Source organism: Lonchura striata, chromosome 21 (assembly GCF_050655825.1).
Source record: "Lonchura striata isolate lonStrDom1 chromosome 21, ASM5065582v1, whole genome shotgun sequence".
Classification (NCBI taxonomy): domain Eukaryota; kingdom Metazoa; phylum Chordata; class Aves; order Passeriformes; family Estrildidae; genus Lonchura; species Lonchura striata.
Genome location: NC_140723.1, coordinates 8389846 through 8413573, shown reverse-complemented (window position 1 = coordinate 8413573; position 23728 = coordinate 8389846). Strand labels below are relative to the sequence as shown.

Below are 23728 nucleotides of genomic sequence, written 5' to 3'. Positions count from 1 at the left end.
GGGCACTGTGAGGGCGTTCTCTGCTTGGAAATGTGTCCTGGGATCAGCTGAGTGAGGATTTGTGTGGCTGTGAAGTCACACTGAGTATCAGGAGGCGTGAGGGAGGGAAGCTGGTAGAGCTCACTTCTGAGTGGCCGAGCAGCTCACCCTGAAAGGTCAGAACAACCCATGGCAATTGGTCTCCTGCCTCCTTTCTCTGAAGGTCAGCTGTACAGAAGGTCAGCCCTCTGTGCTTTTAGCTGTGCTCTTCCCAGGAGACATCCCAAAGAAGGACCAGCCTCTAGGCAGTGCTGCCGTGGAGGGTCCCTTCCTAGGACAGCTTGGCAGCACAGGACGAGGTGGGTGAGTGGTGTCTAGGGCTGCAGCCTCCAGAGTCCTTTTGGGGTATTTTCTTCAGACAGCTTCATTGATGTGTCTTTGAGGGCTGAGGTGGCAAAGGTGGAAGGAAACTGGATTTATTGTCCTTGTGGGCCATGTGCAGCAAATAACAGATCTGTGACAGGATTGCCTTGATGGCTTCAACTCGAGTGTGGAAGTTGATGCATTCTTAGTCCTGGTGCAAGTTAAGCAGGTTCCTTTAGCAAGTACAAATTTCCTGCTGAGTGTTTAATTTGGATGTTTGCCTGGGTGTGTATAATACAAATTAGATGAAAAATCTAGCTGACTCAGGAAAATCAGATGCCTGGCATGAAGTGGGGACAGAAAATGGTCCTCACAGAATGGACAGGCTTGCCAGGAGAGGAGGGAGGGTTGCTCACAGCCACAGCTTTCTCCCTCTCCCAGTAAGCCTGGTATTGAAACAGCAATCATTCCCAAAAGTGAAAGCTTTCTTGAAGAACAGAACCAAGTAATGCTGCCATTGAAGAATTAAAGTGAGAGTTCTTTACAGACACAGCAGTCATAATTTTGCTGGTTATTTTTTAAGGCTCTGTTTGCAATTAAAGATTTGGGAGGTGATCAGCTCTCCTTTCTCATCACAGGGGAATACTGAAGTATTTTTAGGAGAATGTGTTACTTTTTAGAAAATAATGGAGTGATGAATCTTAAAATGTATAAACTTCTGATTTTGAAATATTTGAACACCGTTCAGGCTGTTGCTTCGTGCGAGCTCCAGGCAAGTCCCAAATCTGCTTGCATGCCTTCAGTCACTGAAGATATATGAAGCTACAGAATTTACCCCCAGGCAAACTGCACTGCTTGGGCTGCACAGACCATAAAGAACACGAGAATGTGACTGGAGCTTTTTGTGTTTGGAGTCCAAGAGCCTGAGCACTGTGCGGCATTGCGGGGAGAGATAAAATAATTGGATGCAGATGGCCAGCTGAGCGTCTGGTGAGGCTGGAAGATGTTTTAAACAAAAAATCAGATCCAGTGAAAGCTGAAAAAGAGGTGGTGGAAGCAGAAGTGCTTTGACAGCCCTGTGGGCTCAAAGCTGAGTCTTTGACCTCCTGTTCTGCCTGGACTTGCTGACCTGTGGGATGAGCTCCCAGCAGCCAGGCAGGTTTCTAATACAAGAATTGTTGGCTAAAGAAAGGGGCTCTGACTCTCTGAATAAATTCATGGTGGTTGAGAGCCAGTTTTTCCATTTGGTGAGTGGCTGTAAGCCGGAGCTTTTCCAGCCAGCAAAAATTACCTCTGAATATCTTGATGCTAGTTGGAGATAGCAATTAATTTATGTAAACTGTTAATGTGATGCTTGGGTTAGAGCTAGCAACCCCACTTCCTAGCATGAGATTGGAAAAGGGAATTTCAATTCTGGCCTTATATCACTTATTCTTCCTATTTTTAAGCTTTTTTGTCTTCCAGATTCCTGCCACTGCAGTGCTGGTGTTAGAGACCCTTAAAATATCTGTTTGAATATCATTTGAAGGGAGTGTGTGTGAAGATGGAAACCTCCCTGCCTCTTTAAAGGATGGAGGGGAAAGCTGGGATAGAGAAATAGCACTGAGAGAGTATGTCCTGCATACCCCTGAATTGTTACTGGATATCTCCAAGCCCAGCTGGACTCTGACACGAGCAGCCAGGGCTTCCCAAGATACTGATACTCTGTGATGGCTCCTGGGACTGGGACTGGTAATGGGATCCAGGAGCCTTCACCTGCAGGTCACCAGTCACAGCCCAGGGCACTCTGGCTGTGCCTGCCAGATGGCTGCCTTTTGTTTCAGAAGGAGAATCCAGCAGAACCCTGTTTTATCCTGCAAGGTACAAGAAGAAAGCCAAGGATCCTGTTTTATGAATGGTTCTCACCTTTTTAAATGTAGTTCCTCGAGCTGAATTAAAACGTTCTGTAATTAATGTGACATGTCTGCTGTGACACAGTTAAGCTGGACAGACTTGGATTTGCAACCTTGTTAACATCTGCCTTTTTCCAGAAAAGCTCTTTTGGCTTAATTTTGGTTTTGCCAATTCTTGCAGTGCTGGAATTCAGAGCAACTACATGAATAACACTGAGCTGTTTCCAGTATCAATTATATCTTGTCTGAACACAAAAGTCCATTTAAGTGTCATTTCATAAACAAAGCTTGATGGTTGTGTGGCCTTTGGATCTGTGATGGATCCAATTAAGGTTTAGCACTGTGTGGATTTGTGGGAGTGACTTTACTGGTGGTTTTAGGCCCAAGATGAGTGGAGCCAGGCTTCCTTCTTGAGCTTCCACAACATTTGCTGGGCCATGCCTGCCTTCTGCAGGAACAGGAAATTCTGAGGCTGTGCAAGGACCCTGAAACATCAGAATAATGTTTTATTAGATGAAATAAATAACTCTGGAGGTGTGCCAGGAGGGTTATTTTGTGAGAGGGTCAGGGAGCTTCCACGGACTCCTCTGTGTCTGAGTGGTTTTCCCAACCATGGGAGCAGCTCTTCTGTCCTCCTTTAATGTTGGAAGTTCACATGTGATAAAAATACTCACCTTCCTGGTGGGATGGGGCTTTTAATTAAAAACTCTCATCACATGTGTGTTCAGATATCTGCAGATTCAGACACCTGCACCTTGCAGATGCAGATTCAAAACACAGATGGATCTGAATGGCTCGTTAGCTAATTGAAATTTGCCTCATCTTCCCAGAATTGTAGAAATGTTTGGGTTGGAAGGGTCCTTAAAGATCACCCAGTGCCACCCCTGCCATGGTAGGGACACCTTCCACAGTCCCAGGCTGCTCCAAGCCCTGTCCAGCCTGGCCTTGGGCACTGCCAGGGATCCAGGGGCAGCCACAGCTTCCCCTCCCCACCTTCCCAGGGAATAACTTCTTTCTAATTTCCAGAGTAATCTCTTTCAGTCTGAAGCTGTTCCTCCTTGTTCCTTCCTTTTCTTTAAGGAAAAAAAATTAATAATCTTTAATTTTGCTGCATTTAGCATAGTTCTCCAGTGTGTAAGGTCCTGTGGAGATCAGTAATGCTGACCTCTGAGTAAATATGGAAAAAGACTCCTTCTTAGGACTGGCACACCAGGAATGTTGCTGTTCCAGTGGTAGATGTGGTACATTTCAATCAAGGCTATAGAAGAAAACAGCCACCTCAGTGTACTGAACCGGAGTGGACACAGCCAAAATATTGGCTGTCCTGAGTGTGTGAAGTGCAGAATTTGATGCAATTTAGTGTGGTCAAAGAAAGGATGGGGGCTATGTGTCAGACATGGATAACTGAGGTATTACTCCTCTTTCCTCTATGAATTTGTTTTTAGATATTGTTTAAAAATAATTTTAAAAATAATCCAGAAGCAATTGTTTAATTGCTAATAAGCTCCTTGAACCAAGAAGTGAGTCCAGAAGGAATGATTGAGCTTAGCTACTCCAAAAAGGGTATGGTTTCCACTTTGGCACAAGTGATTATTTGTCTTGATAGCAGAGCAGTTGCCTTTATTAAAACACTGTCCACATACCTGGGCAGCTCTGCTGGAGAATTTGGTTACACAGGACAACAGGATCCTTGTTTGACATGTTTCCCTCACTTTCTCATTCAGATTTTCTTTCCTCTGCACTACACATCCTTTGTGTATCTCCTTGGAAAAAAATATCCCCCAAACACTGTGCCCTGTTCCTTCTGAATGATGCTGCTGTTCTTCCAGGCCGAGCCCCAGATCTCCTCCTTTTTTTCTTTCCAGTTTACATTGAGGGTGGTCTCACTTCCTGAGTAGCCAGAGCCACCAGAAGAGATGACTGAGAGCTGATCTGGGGCAACAAGGGTGCAGGATGGCCAGGTGACATTAATGCTGGCCTTTAGCTGGAGATACAAGGTGCAGATTGTGTTCTGCATGTGACCTTGCAGTGCTTAGAGTGGGAAAAGATTGTGTCAGAGCAGAGGTGAGAGCCCAGCCTTTGCTTATAAAAGAACCTCATCCTCAGTGTTTGCACCAGGGACATTTATTTGTAGCGCAGTGATGAATGGAACAAAATCACTGCTTTGCTGTTTCAGTTTGTCCTGAGGAGCGGCTTAATTCTTGTGTTTCTAAATTGAAGTCAAAATTCCACATGTGATGACTGCTGTAGATAAGTGCTCAGGCACCTGAGGGAATTTTGGCTCTTCAGTTAACATAGAACAACCTTAACAAGAAAAATTCACAAATCGACTGTTGTTGAAAACTCAGAGCATCAGTTGCCTTCCAAGCAGAGTTGCCTTTGATGGGATCAGAAGATAAACTGAATCCTGCAGGAGTCTGAATGTGCACAACAGTAATTTAAATGTTTTAGTAAGATTCAATACTTGACATTGAAAACAATCCAAAGGACCTAAATTCACAAGGAGTCATAGTCTCATGAACATAAACCTGAAGTGTCTAAAGCTGCAAATCACCTTGTTCAAATTACTGCCTTTGCCTTGTAAGCAGTTTTCAAGAGTGGAAGAGGAAAGGCAGTGCGTATAAATTGCAAATTCATTATTAGGAAGTACAGTTGATGTAATAAATAGTATAAAAATTACATTCTTGGAGTAATTGTGCCACACTTGGGTGCTTTTCCAATAATTAGAATAGCACGAGTAGTTCCATCAGCTGGCATATCTGTTCTTTTTATAAATACTGTAGAAATTTTCTTATATTTCCAAACTAGATGAGTAGGTTTTCTTCTGTTTTATTCTGAAAGACAAGAAGGAGAAAATAATAGATTGCCTGAAGTCCTGTGGAGTGTCTGTACCAAGGAGATGGGATATACAGTTTGTTTTACAATGGAGGGTTATAATACAGTGCAGTATTATATTCTAGTAAGTGTGTGAGATAATGCAGTCACTGTTATGGCTGTAGGAATAACCACAGCCCTCAGAAATTGGGAAAGAGACCCTTCTAATGAATATTTGTTACCAAATCATCCACAGATAAGTTTAGGTCAGTAGATTGCATCTTAAAAAAACAACGGGTTGCAAGATCTTCTAGTCAATATGGGATTGTGCTCTGAACCCTGCAGAAACCCCACACCAGGCATGTGCTGTTCTTAAAAGAAAGTTAAATCTAAAAGTTACTCGTGAGGGGTTTTTTATAAGAGTTGTAAATTCAGCTTTTCTGCAGGGGACTCAGCTTGGCCTCGGGTTTGAGTTTCTTGTGGGAATGCTTTGTGTGGATATTTGGGGTTGAAGGAATGCACAGCGAGGCCTCTCATGCTGCCTTACACACATGTAGTGTAGGCTGTTCCCAAAGAAACAGAGTGGAAACAGAGGCTGGGTAAAAGCCATTTCCCCCCAATTCTGTTTTCATCATCCCAAAGGCAGGTGAGAGCCAGGAGTGTTCTGGGCATGCCTTTCCCTGTGCTGATGGGCTCGTGGCCAAGAGATGTGTTCCACTGGCCACCTCTGGATGCAGCTCAGGTGCTGGGCTGGCTGGGCTCTACCTGGAGGTCAAGCAGGCAGGTTGAAGAGTTGGTCCACAGCTGATGGTTAATGAGGAAGGGACTGAAGGGACAGAGGGGGACCAGATGTGCTCACAGACACCGATAGATCATTTCTTACACCACCACACTGCTGATTTGGATCAGCTCCAGGAAGTATTTGGGTTGTCTGGTCTCAGGCAAAGGAAGAATTTCCCTAAAAGCTGCTGCTGCTTGTCCTCTTCTGTTTACTCAGGAATGTGCTGTGGGTTAAAGGCCTCTTCAGCCAGGCCTGCAGGTACCAAAGGAGGAACTCCCATGAGAGCCCTGGGCTGGGTTAAATCCTGAGCTGCCCTGCTCTTGCTCTGGGCTCTGCAGGTCTCACTCACAGCCACATTACAGTCTGTAGAGACCAAAATCACAGATGAATATTTCAGCTTTTTCAGCACTTTACCAACCATGTCTTGGTTTGCCTCTGATTTTTTGTGTATTTAAGGATTGTTTGTGTGGGTCAGGAGGTGCATCACTTGCGGGTCTCATCTGAGAGCCATGGAATGGTTTGGGTTGGGGGACCTTAAAGCCCATCCAGTGCCCCCCTTGCCATGTGCAGAGATACCTTCCACTGTCCCAGGTTGCTCCAGGCCCTGTCCAACTCCAGGCCAAGTGTCCTTGGACACTTTCAGGGATGAGGCAGCCACAGTTTGTTTTGTCATTTCCATTTAGGATTTTTTTGGTTTTTTTTGATTCTTCATAGTCACATTGGTTTACGTGTATCCCTGTTCACTCTGACTGTCATCCTCTGCATGCTACTGCCTTGTACTTGGGATTAGGAATGTTTTTGTTCTGGGCACTTTGAGTTCTTCTGTCCAGTCTAGTGCATTAAAATATTTTCAGGGCTGTTGCACCCTGAATTTGTTTTTTCTTCTCTAGGCTTCTTTCCTTTGAAATGGTGCTAATCCATTCACTGAATCAATGGCTTGAAGAGAAGAAAGTACATTTCCCATGTTTTCTTTATTCCTCCCACCCTCCCTCTGCTTTTCATTTCTTATGAATTATGAATGCATCACTCCATGATTAATTTTGCCCTTGATTGCCTTTTGTCCTCATGTTCTCAGTGAGGTTTTCATCTCTGTGATGCAGAGTGATATGCAGAAGACATTCCACAGTCCTTATTTCTTGTTTTATTAGCACATTGTTACCAATCTGTTCAAGAACGTGCCAGTTGTCCTGTGGTCCTGTTGCATTGTTGGGAAGGGGCATTTTGCTTCAGTCCATTTCTCTTGCAGTGAAATCTGGACTGTTGTTCCAGCAGGAAGCACACGATGCTCTGATTGTTTGAGGGCAGCAGCTGCAGGAATGATTGTTGGTGGTCCCTGGGCTGGACTGGGGCGCAGGGCTGGACATTACCTGAGGTGTGTGCAGGGACATGGAGCCTCATGTCCCTGCAGGACATCACAGGCCCTCTGAAGCAGAGCTTGTCTTTGTCCACGTGCAGGGCAGGGAGGCAGCTGGCTCCCGGATCCGTGGAAGTTGTGGAAGCAGGAGCTGTGTTGGATTTGACGTGTGCACGCACACGGACACGTTTATTCTCCTTAACCAGCCTGGTCATTCTTGGCTACGTCCCTGGAAACTGCTCTGAGCTTGACCCAGAATGGGAGCTTGGGAAAACTCACTGCAGCCTGTGGATGGGGGGTTCCTTCAGCAGTTCCCTCATTCCCACCCCACTGTTAATATTTACCTTTATCCACCAGCCCTGGACAGTCACTGCCCTGGCAGAGTGAACGTGGAGCGTGTGTGTACTGAGCCACAGATGTGGTAATTAAACTGAAATTATTGGAGGTGGGAACACAGGGGTGTGCTGTAAGTGAAGTGATTTCTTGAAAGAGTTTTGGCTTTGGGACAGATGTGGGTTGTTAATAACAAAAGCTGTTCTTAGGGGTGCCAGTGCCTTCCAGCCTTAACGTGCTGCCCTCTCTCCCCTCCCTGTTTGCTCCCCCCCTGCAGGTCCCGAGCCTCTGTGAAGATCTCCTCTCCTCTGTGGATCAGCCCTTGAAGATTGCACGAGACAAGGTGGTGGGGAAGGATTATCTATTGTGTGACTACAACAGAGATGGGGACTCGTACAGGTGAGTTCCCAGCCAGAGCTGCTCTCTAAATGACATCCATGGGCAGGGCTTGCAGGCCCTTCTCCCTCTTATTTTCAGCCAAAAAACCCCGTCATTTAAAGATTTAGAGCCCAAAATGTGCTGTTGTTATCGTGCTAAAGAGGGTGACTGATTTATTTGTCTTTGTTTTCTGGATTGAAACCAGTCAATTCTCTGGCAGAAATGGCCTTGATGGGAAATTAGACCACTGCAATGTTATAAAATCTCTGGAATGGATAATGACAGAAAAGAGATGATGCAAGCCATGAGTTTAAACAAAATCATTTTCAGTTGTACAAACCAGGGTGGATTTGCCAGCTGGGAAAGGCTCTTTCACTCAATGTTTTGCAAAGAATTGACTGACTTTGGACTCAGTGTCATTATTCTGTTTGAAAATCTTGGCCCAAGAAAAGGAATCCCCATCTACCAAAAGAGTTGAATTCTGAGGACTGGAGACAAAAACAATGAAAATAATTGGACCCTATAAGCTGTGTATAATTACAATATAATTAATTTTAAAGGAAGAGGGGCTGTAATACTGGTACAATCAGGTTTCAGTGTTTTGGCTGCCACATTGAGCACAGTCTCTCTTTTTTCACATTTCAGAATTTTCACATTTCAGAGGAAATATATTTTCCTTGCAGTTAGGATGATGTTTTTCACTTATGTTTAAATCATCCCTTCCCTTTCTCACATTGCCTGGCTTTCCTTAATGGCTGTAGTGACAGTGGCATAGTTCCAGATATTTAATTTAAGAATTATGAGTTTACAGTCCAGAAACCTCTGACTCCTGCAGCACTTTTATTCTTTCCCTTAACAAAGGGTCCTGGGCTGTGAGGTAATGACCCCATTCATCTCCTGCCCTGAATTACCAGCTCAGCCATCCTGCTACTTCTGGGATGATTCTCAGGCTTCCACTTCTCTCTCCTTGTACCTTCAGTGTCATAATTTATGTTTTAGTGCTTGGGATTATCTCCAGGAGGATTCTCACTTTGCTGTGTGTAGATTTGATGTAGCGTTTTACATTCATCTGGCTAGAATGTTTCAAGAATTGTGTTTCAAAGCAGAGTTTCAGAAAATATTTTTTAACAAATCTTTTTTGGCTCAGGCATCACTGCAGAAGCAGGTGAGCTTGTAAAGGATTTGAGATGAATTGGTTCAGTTGCTTTGAGTTGCAGAAAGGTCCCTCCCTAATGTGAAGCACGTGTTTGTGGATGATTTACACAGAGAACATGCTGAGATACATTTTGTCCTAGAAACAAGAGATGGAGAATGAGAGTGGATGCAGAGTTTGACAGTGCCTTTGGATTGTGGCTGAGTGTAAATCCTAATGAGTTATTTAAAATATAACCTACTGCAGGGGGCCAGCAAGTGAGCAGGACCTGAAGGTGAAGTGTCACTCGCATTCTTAAGGGCACTAATCTCATATTTATAAACTATTCCAACCTTCTACAGAAGAGCCTAGTGCCTTCTATAAAAGCATTTTCACTAATTTTGTGTGCCCCAGCTGGTTAGATCCATGTTAGCAGCTACTTGCATGTAATTGATTCTGAATTAGTGGATAAAATAGGAGTTTAGAGCTTCTGCCCCCCACGAAATGTACCCACACAGCTGCAGCCCCTCTGGCAAATGCCAGAGGAGGGATTAAATCCTGAATTTCTTGTGGATCTTTCAAGAGATGCTTTCTCCCTGAAGTTGTGATGTTTCTTGCAGCCCCTTTGCATCCTGCTCAGGCTGCTGACATGGACATCAATCACCAGGGACACAGGGAGCTGGAAAAGGCACTGGTTAGACAGTAATGAGACATGGTGCAATGCTAATAACTCCTGTGTTTAATTGGGGCACATGACAGCCCGTCCTCTAAGGTCAGTGTCACTCCTGCCTCTGAAATTTGCTCCATCTCTTTCTGAGAAGGTATTAAATAGCTACAAGGAAGCAGGAGGAATTTGGTTTTTAAAATCACTTTGAAATTTTCGGGACTTATTAAGTAATGAGGTTTCAGAGAAGCTCTTTCATTTGTTCCTCTAGAACAGGCACCATGTGTTAATTGCTGGCATGAAAGAATCCTGTTCCTAAGGCTTTTGATTCAGGCATTCTGGATTGAAGTGATTCTTCCTTCTGGAATTGATTGGTCCCAGCTCTGATTCATGAAGTAAATTCTTTCCTTCAGCCCACAGCAGAAGCCTTTGAAACCCCAGCAGCACTGCCCTGTGCATGTTAATCCCATTCTGTGCCTGTGTCCAGACACTGCTTCGTACCTCATAAAATCTGCAGTTGTTACTAAGAAGTGGCTCTTACACTAATTTAATCAATTAGGCCAAGATCTAGGAGGAGTTCACTGGGCTTTTAAAAGCTTTTGATATTTCCACAGCCATTTTTCATACCCACACGCTCGATTAGAAGTACCAGGGAATCTTTTTCCCTGCCTGACATGTGCTGCATCCCCAGTTCCTGCACACTCCAAGCTAAACACCTTCCCTTTCTGTTAGAAAGGTTGCTAATCGCATTTCTTTTAGCAATAAATACTTTTAATCCATGTATTTCCAAGCATTCCGTGGGCAACTGAGCCTCGCTGTGCTTCAGCAGGAGAGGTGGGGCTGGGTAGTCAGACTTTCTCACTGGGATCCAGTTTTACAGGGTTGGGTTTTTCAAGTGGCTTTACAATTTGACTGGGAATTAGCCTGGGAAAAAAGCTATTGTGAGAAGTGAATATCCTAATGCTCAGCCCATCACAGTTTAGTCTTTCATATGTTTAGACAGACTTGGTTTGGTCCACGTTGAACATGGATCAGACTAGAAGGTGGATTTTTGGAGTCTCCTTGGATCTTCATAAATAGATAATTTTTATTTTCTTCATATTATTAAATCCTGCTTGTGTGAGTCTCACAGGTACTTCTGTGAGTGCTCCTGGAATAACAAAGTTTTGTGAAGAATATCAAACAGTCGTGGAATCCACATTGTGAAGGCAGAGCTTTTAATAATTTTATTTTTTAATATTAGACATCAAGGTTGCTGACTTTGTCCATACATTTCCACTCGAAGTGTGTTTGATCACTCTGTTAAATGGAATCCTTATGGGGAATTTGGGGCCAACAACACTGAAACCTGTTAGCTGAAACACAAACCATTCTCTTTTGGGGAAATTAGAGGTCTGACTTTTGAAATTTAAGTGCTTGTCCATCTGTCTTTCTTCAAATAGCCTCCAGTTAAGTGTTTAAATGTGTTGTGAGTGCATTTCTACAAAAATAAAAAGTACAGGGCTGTGTTAGGAGTTTTTTTGGTTGGTAAAGCTGCTGCTGGCTCCAGCTGGATCGGGATGAAAATGCCACAAGCTGCTGGCTGGAAGGGTCTGTTGGGCTGCCCTTCAGTGCCATTCCTGCAGCCTGGGGAAGATGTTTGGGGTTTGCACTTGGAGCATCTCCCAGTGGTTCTGCAGGAGCTGCCTGCTCACCCTGTGCAGCAGCCGAGCCATTGGAAGCACCAGGCCAGCACCAGCAGGGGTTTCTGTGAATCTCTCCCAGATTTTGGAGATTTTAGGTAAAGGGGTGAAGAAAGAGCTGAGGATGGACCTCATCCCTGTGTGTCCCTGTCCGAAGGGGGCCTCTGGGCAGGGCTTTGCTCCCTGGGACCCAGCAGTGGCACCAGAGGAGCAGGCAGGGACTGATCCCAGGGAGCTCCACCTGAACATGAGGGAGAACAACTTGACACACTCTGGGACACATTGCCAGAGAGGCTGTGGAGTGTCCCTCACTGGAGATGTTCCAGAGCCACCCAGACCCAGTCCTGTGCCCTGGCTGACCCTGCTGGAGCAGGGGGTGGCACCAGATGAGGCCCCGTGGTCCCTTCCAGCCTGACCCAGCTGGGATCTTGTGGCTGTTGACTCCTCTCCAAAGCAACCACATTTTAAGCAGCTGTTTAAAATCACAAAACCTCACAATCACTGAGGTTGGAAAAACACTCCAAAGCCACTGAGTCCAAGCTGTGACCGGTCCCCACCTTGTCCCCAGCCCAGAGTGCCACAGCCAGCCCTTCCTTGGACACCTCCAGGGATGGGCACTCCAAACCTGCCTGGGCAGCCCCTGCCAAGGCCTGAGCTCCCTTTCCATGAGGAAATTCCTGCTGGTGTCCACCCTGAGCTTCCCCAGAGGCTGTTCCCTCTGCTCCTGTCCCTGTTCCTGGAGCAGAGCCCGATCCCCCTGGCTGTCCCTTCCTGGCAGGAGCTGTGCAGAGACACAAGGTCCCCCCTGAGCCTCCTTTTCTCCAGGCTGAGCCCCTTCCCAGCTCCCTCAGCCTCTCCTGGGGCTCCAACCCCTTCCCAGTTCCCTCAGCTTCTCTTGGTGCTCCAGCCCCTTCCCAGCTCCCTCAGCCTCTCGTGGTGCTCCAGCCCCTTCCCAGCTCCCTCAGCCTCTCCTGGGGCTCCAACCCCTTCCCAGTTCCCTCAGCTTCTCTTGGTGCTCCAGCCCCTTCCCAGCTCCCTCAGCCTCTCCTGGGGCTCCAGCCCCTTCCCAGCTCCCTCAGCCTCTCCTGGTGCTCCAGCCCCTTCCCCAACTCCATTCCCTTCCCTGGACACACTCCAGCCCATCCAGGTCCTTCTTGTGGTGAGGGCCCAGAATGGACACAGCCCTGAGATGAGAATCATGACCTGCAAACATCACTTGGGTGGATGTGGTACAACAGCTCCACTCTCTCTGGTCCCACCTTTGCTGTCAGGGGTGGTCAGGAGGAGCTGTGGGAGCAGAGCAGAGGCTGGGCTTTGTGCCAGGCACCAAACAGGTGTCAGGGCCTGCTGCCTTTCTGAGAAATGAGTGATAAAGAAAAAGCCTTTCCCCAGCACTGGGACCTGGTGGTGCAGCCAGGGGCTGGGCAAAGTGAGTGGGAAAGGGGGAGATAAAGGGTGGAGGTGCTTTTCTTTGAGACAGCAGTGCAATGTGTAAGTTGGTTACTCCAAGGGGAAATGAAAAGCAAAATGAAGGTTTCCAGAATGGGAGTTATAAAAGCCTCAAGCAGATGGGCAGAGAGTTCCATTAATCTTTTAATACCAAATCTTTCATTAAGAACACAAAAATCTCTTCCACACCTGCAGAATTTGTTGTAAAACCCGCAGCTTTACAAACCCTGTTAAGTCCTTCAAACTGTTCAAAGGGTTTCCTAATATTTTGCTAAAGGTAGAGTTTATTTCAAAGCAGAATAGTGGAGGAAAATGTGGACCTTAATCATAGCCAGCAGTGTTTGGCTCAAATACTGTCAGATCCTAAATAAACTACACAATCAATTTGTATTTGCATGAAAAAACAGTTTTTAATATTTAATGTTCAACAGCTGAAGCCTTGTTGTTGAATATATAAGAAAGAACAGATGGAAACCCAAGAGATTTTTTTTATATAGAAAACCTGAAGCCAGGGAATGACCCCCAGGTGAGTTTTAAGGGCTCAGTGTCCCCTTTTCACTGTTTGAAATGGTTGTGGAGAGTGCAGTTCTTACAGGTAGATTGCCCTGGGCACCTTTTGGGGTTTTTTGCAAGTTCAGCATCTGTGGATGAGGTCAGACCCAGCAATATTAAACCTTTCTGAGCCATGGAATATCCTGAGCTGGAAGGGACCCCCAAGGACCATCCAGGCAACTCCTGGCCCTGCCCAGACACCCAGAAATCCCTGGGGGTGTTGTCCAGATGCTCCTGGGAGCTCTGGCAACCTTGGGGCTGTGAGCAGGCTCTGTCTCATTTTCTGGGTTTGAACAGCCAGTGTCTGCTGAGGAGGGCAGAGCCTCTCCTGAAATGGGAAATGGAAACCCTCTCTCTCCAAATTGTTACAAATTTTGGAATTAAGGGGCTCTCAGGCAAAGATATGGGATCAGGAATAACAGTTCTGTACTAGGAAAACTAAAATTACAAATGTAATAGTACAAAAAAAAAAAAAAAACAACAAACAAACAACTGACAGAGTCAGAACAGGCCCTGGCAGCCTGTGTGTCAGGGAGGTGGCAGCAGTCCCATCCCATGGTGTCCTCCTGCAGTGCCAGCTGTGCTTCTGCTGGAGCAGGATCCTGCACAAGGGGGGAGTTTTCCTCTGGGAATGCAGTGGGAAGGAAGCTGCTCCTCTGGGAATGCAGTGGGAAAGAGCTGCTCCTCTGGGAATGCAGTGGGAAGGAAGCTGCTCCTCTGGGAATGCAGTGGGAAAGAGCTGCTCCTCTGGGAATGCAGGGGGCAAAGGCTGTTCTGGTGTCCCAAAATCTCAGATTGGATCCAGGTAGGAATGCTTGGCTGCTCCCCCTGGGCAGAGCATCTCCCAATGGGATGATGGAATTTTCTCAGCCAGGCAGTGACACTCAATGGCCCATGAACAGAAGACAATTAATAATTAATAATTAATAACAGAAGCTATCTCCTGCAGGGAGGATTGGTTTGTGGAAGAGAGAAAGAAAACTGCCCAATGAATAGAAGATAACTGCCCCACCTCTGACAGACAGGACTAGAATACACACTCCCATTTCCAGCCTCAGACACTGTGACTGTTTGTCCTGTGCCCTGGTGTGACTGTCCCTGTCCTTGTCTCCCTGCAGGTCACCCTGGAGCAACAAGTACGACCCTCCCCTGGAGGACGGTGCCATGCCCTCGGCTCGCCTGCGCAAGCTGGAGGTGGAAGCCAACAATGCCTTTGACCAGTACAGAGACTTGTATGTCAGTCCTACCCTCAGAGCCCTGTCTGTCTGTCTGTCTGTGTCCCCTGGGGCAGGCTGGGGGGGAGGCAGCTGGGTTTGTGATGCCAGACCTGATCAAATCTGTCAGCTGGTGCCAAAGGCAGATGCTGAGGTGCTTTCCCACCTCCTTTAACAGATTGATGCTGTCTCTGTCCTGGCATGATCTGGCTTCTCTTTGATCTCTAAGTTCAGTCTTAAACCATCTGCATTTTCCATTCCCTCAAGGCTGTACTCTTAAAAAATCTCTGAGTGCAGCAGCACCTCTCACATCTCCCAGTAAAACAAGAGGCACTGAAGGCTGAAGTGCAGCAGTTGGGCAGGGATTAATGTACTTCTGCTGCAGGATGCTTGTTTCAGGCCCTGTCTTATGAAAGAGGTGCAAAACAAAGGAATTAATAGAGCCCGTGTGAGATCAATGCAGATCAGGCAGTGGCTTTTTAAAGCAGCAATAGGAAGCTGTCTGGGTGAGTTACCAGTTGAAGAATTTTTCTGTAAACTGGGCCTGCACTGCACTTTCCTCCACATCCTTGGGATGTGATCAGGGTCAGCTGTGGGCTCTGTACTCTGTGCTCTCCTAAGTAGTGCTGGGTGGAAAGTGATGCTAAAACTACACAGCAAATGAGTGTTGCAAAGCAAAATGAACCAGTAAGTGTGTCCTTTCCTGGGACACTTTCTTAGGAAGGTGCCTAAGGACCATGAAAAAAGTGAACAAACTTCATTGCTGCTTCATGTTGTCTGAAAAGGCAGATAAAACACAACTTTAGATGAGTTCATCATGTTACAGTGCTGACAGAAGCATATTAAAAGGAACTTTCCTTGCTGGGTTCTGTGGCTCAATGTAAATGCAGCCTGTCCAAATGTGTTAAGCATCACACTTCTGTTACAGGTATCAAATTTTTACTTCTTTTGGTGCATTATTTTCATAGCTCTCCAACTTCTCTTGTAAGTAACAGTTGTTATTGGTATCTGAAGTGACTGGAAGAAAGGAATTTTGCATATTCAGCAAAGCCAAATTTACAGTTACTCCCCAGATGCAGAACAGAACAGGACCAATAAGATCTTTAATACCCTGAGATGAAAATGAGGAGGTTTATAGAACCAAGGTTGTCTTTTTAAATCCCTCTCTGCTGAGATGACCATGAAGTCATGGCTGGGTACAATAACTTCTTCAAACAGCTTGAATTTGCTGAAAGGAAAGGGCAGGTTTCTGACTGAGGTGAATCTGCTGAGCCCTGCTCAGTGTGGGGTACAGCAGTACCTTTATATAACAGTCTTCATGTATTGTGTGGAAGGAAAAGGTGAGCTTGTTCCAAATTCCATCTTTCTGTTTGTCAGGGCAGGTTTCACAGGCAGGAATGGTCAGAGGGGACCCAGGAGGACAGGTCAGACTATGGGCACAGGTGCCAGCACAGAACACTTCTTGTGATCCCAAAAGTGGAGGAGGAAAAGAGGACAGGGGTGGCTTCATGTTTGGCTGAGCAGCGTAAAAAAATTGTGGCATCTGTGAAAAGAATTTGCCAAGTTAAGGAAACTTAACCTCAGTGTCTGAAGGGTTCGTCATGCTTAAAATCAGGATTTGTACTTCCACCTCCAACAGAGATGGGAGAGAAACAGGCTTTTGTTCTTGCAGTTGGGTTCTGCAGTTTTCTGAATAAGACAATTGGATTTTTGTGTTTTGACAGCAGAAGCTTAATTTTTACTTGGAGATCAGAGGGTGGAAATTCAGAGGTGGCAACAAGTGCCAGCATCCCTCAGTGCTGCTCTTGCCAACACGTTGGGTTGGGAATGACTGCAGCAATTCCTCACGGAGCAGCTGCTGGGACTGCCTGGGCAGGGCTGCCCTGGGAGGGTGGCAGTGCCAGGGATGTCACTGCATGGCTGCTGGGCTGCCCTGGGAGGGTGGCAGTGCCAGGGATGTCACTGCAGGGCTGCTGGGCTGCCCTGGGAGGGTGGCAGTGCCAGGGATGTCACTGCAGGGCTGCTGGGCTGCCCTGGGAAGGTGGCAGTGCCAGGGATGTCACTGCATGGCTGCTGGACTGCCCTGGGAGGGTGGCAGTGCCAGGGATGTCACTGCAGGGCTGCTGGGCTGCCCTGGGAGGGTGGCAGTGCCAGGGATGTCACTGCATGGCTGCTGGGGCTGCCCTGGGAGGGTGGCAGTGCCAGGGATGTCACTGCATGGCTGCTGGGGCTGCCCTGGGAGGGTGGCAGTGCCAGGGATGTCACTGCAGGGCTGCTGGGCTGCCCTGGGAGGGTGGCAGTGCCAGGGATGTCACTGCAGGGCTGCTGGGCTGCCCTGGGAGGGTGGCAGTGCCAGGGATGTCACTGCATGGCTGCTGGGGCTGGGAGCTGACCCTGGGAATGCCTGGAGAGCCTCCAGTGGGGCTGGGCCAGGCAGAGTCCATGGAGGTGGCACTGCCCTGGCAGTGTCACTGCTCTGGCAGCTCCTGGAGCTGGGGAGGGAGGGCACAGGGCATCCTGGGCCAGGAACCTGTGTCCTTCCCCATTCCAGAGCCAGGCACAGCAGAGCTTTTCCAGCACTGGGAGATACTTCAGGCTCCTTGGTGGAAATAATCAAAGAGCTACGCATGCCGGCTGTCCTTAGGACTGGATCTTTTGTGGAAATTCTGGTTACTATAAGATAGGGAGATCTATGCCAGGTTCATCCTCCAGGAGCAGGGATCAGCCTGTAGGCAGTGTGCAGAAAATCTACATTTTGTGTTGACCTGCAGAGGCTTTCATAGTTTCTGCTCACTCTGGTGAGGTTGCCTGCCCACACAGATCCTTCACAGGGGACACCAGGCTAATTGGTACTTCACATTACAGATTCTCTCTTTAAAAATACCAGTTTAAGTGCAGTGGCTGCAGGTGAAGAGGATGAAAATGCTGCTGAGGGAGGAGCCTCAAACTTGACACAGCAGTTCCTCACCTTTGTTGGAACTCAAAATGTCTCTCAAACATTTTTAGAGGTTCCAGGCCTTGGTCAGAAGCATTTTAGACCCTGGCAGGCAGCTGGAAACAGCTGTGATTTTGGGTTTGAGCCATGGAATGAGTTACCAACTTTGGAGGTGGAACAATCAGTCACAAAAGATTAGATAATATAGTAAAAGTAGTTACAAAACAGAGGGGAATTTTTTTTTAGTATTGTACAGGGGGGTTTTAGCACATGTACAGGGGGTTTTTTACTTTGTACATGGGGGTCAGAAGTTCTAAGATGGAGGAAAATGGGCTGATCCTGTTCTTCCTCCTTCTTCTTCCTCACCTCCATGTCATTGGTGATGTTGGCACTCACAGGTTGGTTTAGAGTAGAAAAGCACTTTGTAACACAGGTAGTAGGTATTGGGGAAAAACCATAAATATGTAATACGTAATATATCATATAAAAGATAGCAGCAGCCCTGGGTGGGAGAGAAGAAGCAGTCGGGGTCAGAGAGGATGTCAGGGTGTGTGTGTGCCTCTGCCTGAGCTGGGAGCAAACCACAGCAGCCCGAGGAGAAAATCTTTGAGATAACTTGCAATAAACTGCCTTGAGACCCAACAACAGAGACTGCTGAGCCTTTCTTTGGAAGCTCGGGTGGGAGGAGAGATTTCACCACCACATGGGACCCCAGAATAAGGCCGGGGTTCTCACACACCTTAAGAGGCTGTTCTGTCCCTCTGTGGGGCAGGGAATGTCTCTGAGCTGCCTCTGTAGCTGTTTCATGCAAGAGAGGTAACAGTGAATACAAAAGTAAGCACAGCACTCACAGGGAACACCAGATCCCAACCTGCCTGAATTTCCTGGGCTTTTCAGGCATTTTATTCCTGTAATGAGACTTTCTGCTGGGTTTTTCAGAGCAAGTAGTGGCTTTGTGTCCAGACTTGCTAGACAACTTCTGCTGTCCTAGGTTATTCCAAGCCCTGTCCAGCCTGGCCTTGGACATTTCCAGGGATCCAGGGGCAGCCACAGCTTCTCTGGGCAGCCTGTGCCAGGGCCTGCCCACCCTCCCAGGGAGGAATTCCTTCCCAATGTCCTATCTAACCCTGCCCTCTGGCAGTGGGAAGCCATTCCCCCTTGTCCAAAGTCTCTCTCCATCTTTCCTGTTGGCTCCTTCAGGCATGGGAAGGCCCCAGCCAGGTCACCCCAGAGCCTCCTTTCTCCAGGCTGGACAACCCCAGGTCTCTCAGAAGTGTCTGTGCACAGGGCTCACATCACTCCTGAGCTTCCAAAGACATCTGGAGATAAATGGGCACTTGGAGAACATCTCCATCCCACTCTGCCCTCCCCGTGTGGTCCCATCCTCCCCTGGATCAGGTCCCTTTTTACCTCCAACACAGAAAGTGCTGATATCTCACAGAATTCATCTCAGGCCTCTCCCAGCACTTCAGATTGCTTCAGTTCTTCCTTGTGTCAGTCCCATTTGGCCCACACACCTTTCCTTTTTAGATTTCTCTTTTCATCAGGTGTGGTAAGTCTCCACCTACGTTCAGTGAGTCACTGCATTGTATTTGCCATTTCCCAAGGGGTTGGCACCTGCTGTCGTGGGTGTTTGGAGAGAAACAGCCTGTTAAGGGTTTGTTAACAGTTTGTATGGAATAATCCAGTCAGATTTGCTTGCTAGGGACCTTAAAATCCATTTTTGTCCCCAAAAGCTTAATGGCCACTGAGTGACTGTAGTGTCAAAGCAAGTTTGGGGAGGAAGTCTTGTAACATTGCATGTAATAAAATCATGTAAGCTGGAGAAGAACAATTCTGCTGAACCTGCAGTGCCTGTGAACCAAGGCTGAATTTGCCTTAAGTGTCTGTTTTAGTGCAAGCCACATTTGTATCACTGGAATATCCCACCTTTCCTTTCTGGAGGCATTTGGGTTAAAGAGGAATTACACCAGATTGTAGTTCCCTCTCTGTTCTCCATGTTAAACAACAAGCATGTTTCTTGGTTATCTGTTTTACCAAAATCCATGTCACTTTCCCAAAAAACAACTGTTCCATTTCCATCTCCTGCTGCCAGGTTTAACTCCAGCAGTGCCTGGAGCTATTGCTCTGGTATGTTTGTGTTCAGTAGGTTATTATTCCCAGATGGAAGTCTAATATCTTACACCACTCAGTTAGAGCCTTGGCTTTCCACTTCCAATATGGTGAAGATAATTTCTTCCAACACATGGTTGTAATTTATTGCCCTTTGCTTGACGTGTGTGTGCTTGATTGAAATCAAAGCATAATGAGGACCAGGGCAGCTGGTTAAATCTCCCTATTTTAGATTCTGCCTTCCCTTGTTTTGGGTTTGAGATAATCAGGCCTTTAATTAAGTAATCTAATGGCTCTTTGTTGTCTGGAAAAAATAATTTCTGAAGTGATTAAATAGACCTCCCCTGGGAAGGATGCTGCTGATCTGTCTGCAAACAGGATGAGTTTTGGCAACTTGGGACTGGTTTAGTGACTGACATACATTTAGAAAGCTATTCCTCCTTTTTTCTGTGGCTTAAATTGGATTTATTGGTGCTTTTGATTTTTAACAGCTTTAAAAAAAGATAAAACATCATCTTAATCATTCTGCTTCTGAAAAATGTTTGTATTGATTAAGATTTTGAGTTTCCTCAACAGAGTGGGCAATGAAACCTTTTGAACTTCTGCTTCTGTCTCTGTTTTGATGTTGATCCATTTTCAGTTTGTTATATTAGAGCTCTGGACCAGGAATTTGGTAGGAGTGGAAGGAGGTCTGGGAGAGGATTGACCTCCGAAATGTCTTTGTTGTGTGTAATCCTTTTATTATTGAATTTTGATTGGAATCTAGTGCAGAATAGCTCCTGCAGTGCTGGATAGTGTTAGCAGTGCTGAGAGTGGCACCCCAGGCCTCTGCTCTTTGCAGGGTGGCTGTTGCTGTCCTGTGCATGGAGCAGAGGTGCCCTTTGCAGCCAGCTGAGCACCCACTGCCTTTCCCTGCTCTGCAGGAGGAATCCCTGAGGAGCTTGGGCAGGTACAGCAGTGAGGTCCCAGTGACAGATGACTTTGCCCTTTCATTTTTAGAGTGCTCAGGGCTGAGTGTATTTTTTATTTTTATTACTCTGTTTAATCTCGTGGAACAGCCTGGCTTTGCTGGCCTTCAGGGATGTCTCATTTTTGTGCCATCATCTGTACCAAGCATGTTCAGATGTCCCATAAACTGCTGGATAGTTCGACTTTCTTTAGCTGTTTTTACCCTTTTTCCTAGTTTATTTTGGATTGTGTGTTTGAACAACCTCTGGCACTGCCTTAGTCCATTTGTCCTGATAAGAAAAAATGGGAATCTCTGTTTGTGCTGCCCTTGGGCTGTAGCTGTTTCTGAGATCTGCTGCGGTGTCATCTGAGTTCTCCTTCCCTGACAGACCCCGAGAGCCTCTCAGTGGAGCTCAGGACAGCTCACAAAATACTCTGCACTTCTCACAGGGTTCGTAGCAACTGCTGCATTCATCTGTTTGACCAGCTTTGCTGTACTTGTGCATGGAACAGCCCTGGTTCACCAAGTGAAGAACAGATGTAAGAGGTGTGACGAGGGCGTTGCTTTCAGCACAGGCTGCCCCGAGAAAGAAACTGTGGATGCCCAAGCCCTGGAAGTGTCCAAGGCCAGGTTGGATGGGGTTGGAGCTCACCCAGGGGTTTGGCAGCTGTGAGCCCTTTATGAGCCCTGTGTCTGTGTTCAGATGCAAACCTGCTCTGCCTGAACTGGAAGCCCCTGGAAAGCTTTGAAGTGACTTTATTGCCATCAGCTCGCTGTTCCTCATTACTGCTGCAGCCCTTTGTGCTGGCTTTCTCCTGGGCATGGGAGTTCCTGGGGCTTGCACAGCCAGGCCCTGCAGATTGAATCCAGATGGGTTTGTTGTGCATCCCAGCACTAAGGAAACTGCCTGTGCATCCCTCTGCTGCCTGGGGATCTGCGCCGTGGGGTGTGACATCAGCATTGTGTCATCAGGGAGATTTTTGCCTCGGGTCAGGCTAATAATGGTGAGATGAAGTCTCCTAAGACAGGTCTAAACCTCCAGGACTTTCTCTGCTTTCATGTCTGTGTGCTTTCACAGCTACAGCCATGCTGTGTTCCCAAGGAAATTACTTGGATATAGAAAACAGAGCAGTGATGGGATCCCCTCCTCAGCGTGCCTATAGGCAGCTCAGAGCAGAAATAATATTGACGTTGTTGATAAATATTACACAAATTAGAGAATCTTCTTAGAAAAGAGGGGAAAATTAAAGGTACTGCCATGCTGCAAAACTGAATTGGTTGCTTTTCATCTGATTTTTTTTTCTTTGGGAGTTCCATTTTGGAGCAGCTCTGCACACACTGCATTCTTATCTTCTGAATCGGAGATGTTGGGTGGAGGAGGAGTTTCTCCCTTGGGTTCCCATGGTTCTCTGTAATTACATAAAAACTGAACACTTGGATTAGGAGGTCAGCATTGATGATGCAGCACTGTCCTCAAACACTGCTCTCTGAAGGCTTGAAATCCCTAAGAAGAAATTACTTAGATTCAAAAATGAGATGAAATCTTAAACTGTAAGTGTACTGTGATCTGGAATTTTTGAACTGGTTGTCTCTAATAATACTTTGTATTGTATTATTTACCTCATGCCCTCACAAATGCACAGTGTTTTAATGATGGAATTTGAAGACAGAGTGACTTAAACAGCAGCAGCCTTCTTGTGGCAGATACAGAATTCCTCTGTTAAAGAATTGATGTCACATGAAATCTGCAGCCTGCAAAGATTTTGCCAAACTTAAGCCACGACACAGAAGATTTCTGCTGTCTCTACCCCTCCTACCCATGTTTGGATTTCAGCTGGCAGAGCCTGGAACGTGGCAGACTGGGGGTGGCTGAAGCAGTGTGTGTGCTGCCCAGGGATGGCCATGGGAGAAGGGTTTGGAAGCAGTGGGAGCTTCCTGCTGTTAATGAAGCAGTCCCTCCTTTGAACACGTTCCAGAGTGACCCCTTGTCCTGCTCATTAGGTGGCTGATGGAACTGTTTCCAGGTGACTTCTCCAAAGGGATTTGGTCATTAATTTCCGTCTGCCAGGAGCAATTGGATGGAAAGGAAAATGTGAGCAGTGCACTTTTTGTTAAATAATGAAAGGTGCTAGAAAGCACAAACTGGGAAGTTCTGGGAGACTTTTAGCCTTCAGGATCCCATTGTTTGGGTACTGTTTTCCTTCCTTGCAGAGTTGCTGCACTTCACAGCTCTGCTGAGCGGTTTGAGTCATCCTACCGTGGTCCAGATGTGTGCTTTTAAGTACAACTGGCATTGAAGTTACACATACCTAACTAGATTGGTATGTTTGCTCCAGGGATTTTTGCACCTGTGTATGCTGGAAAGAATTCCTGTAAAATACCTGTATAGAGCCCCCAAGCATAACTTGGGCTAAGTTCATCAAGTGGGGTGCAAAACCCCTGGGCCGTGCACAGGCATTTTACCTTCTGGTGAGACTGTGGAAGGGCTCCACAGTTGTGCTGCTGGGGCCAGGGAAGGAGAGAGGAGCTGTAAATCCCCTGGACTCACAGCAGTGGGAGAAGTGTCACATCCTGCTCCTTCCTGCTGCCAGCCTGTCCTTTCATTAAAGAACAGCCTCCTGAGCCTCATCACTCAACAGCTGGGTGGAGGCAACAATTATTTAGGGACAGCTGATCTCCTGAAGAATTTGTTCCTCCTCCTTGAGGCTGCAGGGGATTTGTTGAACACCTGAGCAGTGCTTTGGCTTTGATGGGAGGTGGGTTGCTCAAATTTGCCACTTCCTTCATATTTCTGTTGTGATTGCTGTGCTGGTTGGAGGTGACGGGGAAGGGCTCGGTGGGAGCTGTGCCACATCACTTGCCACCCCAGTCTCCTGTTGCCAGGAGGGTTGCAATGTGCTTCCTCACCCCGGCATTTAGGAAAAGTTTGGGTTGCTGTGAGACACCAGCTGCTCACACTGTGACTCCAGTCATTGTCACTCTTGTAAAAACACGTGAGCTGAATGCTCAGTACCTTCCTTTGGGGTAGGATTTTTAAATGCCAGTTTTCTCGGAAGTCTGTTGATCTGAATAGCTGGAGACTTTTCCCTTCTGTGCTGAACTTCTGTAGTTGGAAGAAATAACTACATGACCATTAGGGAATAAA

The 23728-nt window shown here is 46.8% G+C and overlaps 1 protein-coding gene across 1 annotated transcript in view; it reads left to right on the top strand.

Annotated features, from left to right (window-relative positions):
• Window positions 1–23728, top strand: part of CAPZB (capping actin protein of muscle Z-line subunit beta) — a 58942-nt gene that overhangs the window by 17846 nt on the left and 17368 nt on the right. The window contains exons 3-4 of the mRNA XM_021533780.4: window positions 7794–7915; window positions 14492–14605. Coding sequence (XP_021389455.1) covers window positions 7794–7915; window positions 14492–14605 — 236 coding nt within the window. The remainder of the gene's footprint in view (window positions 1–7793; window positions 7916–14491; window positions 14606–23728) is intronic.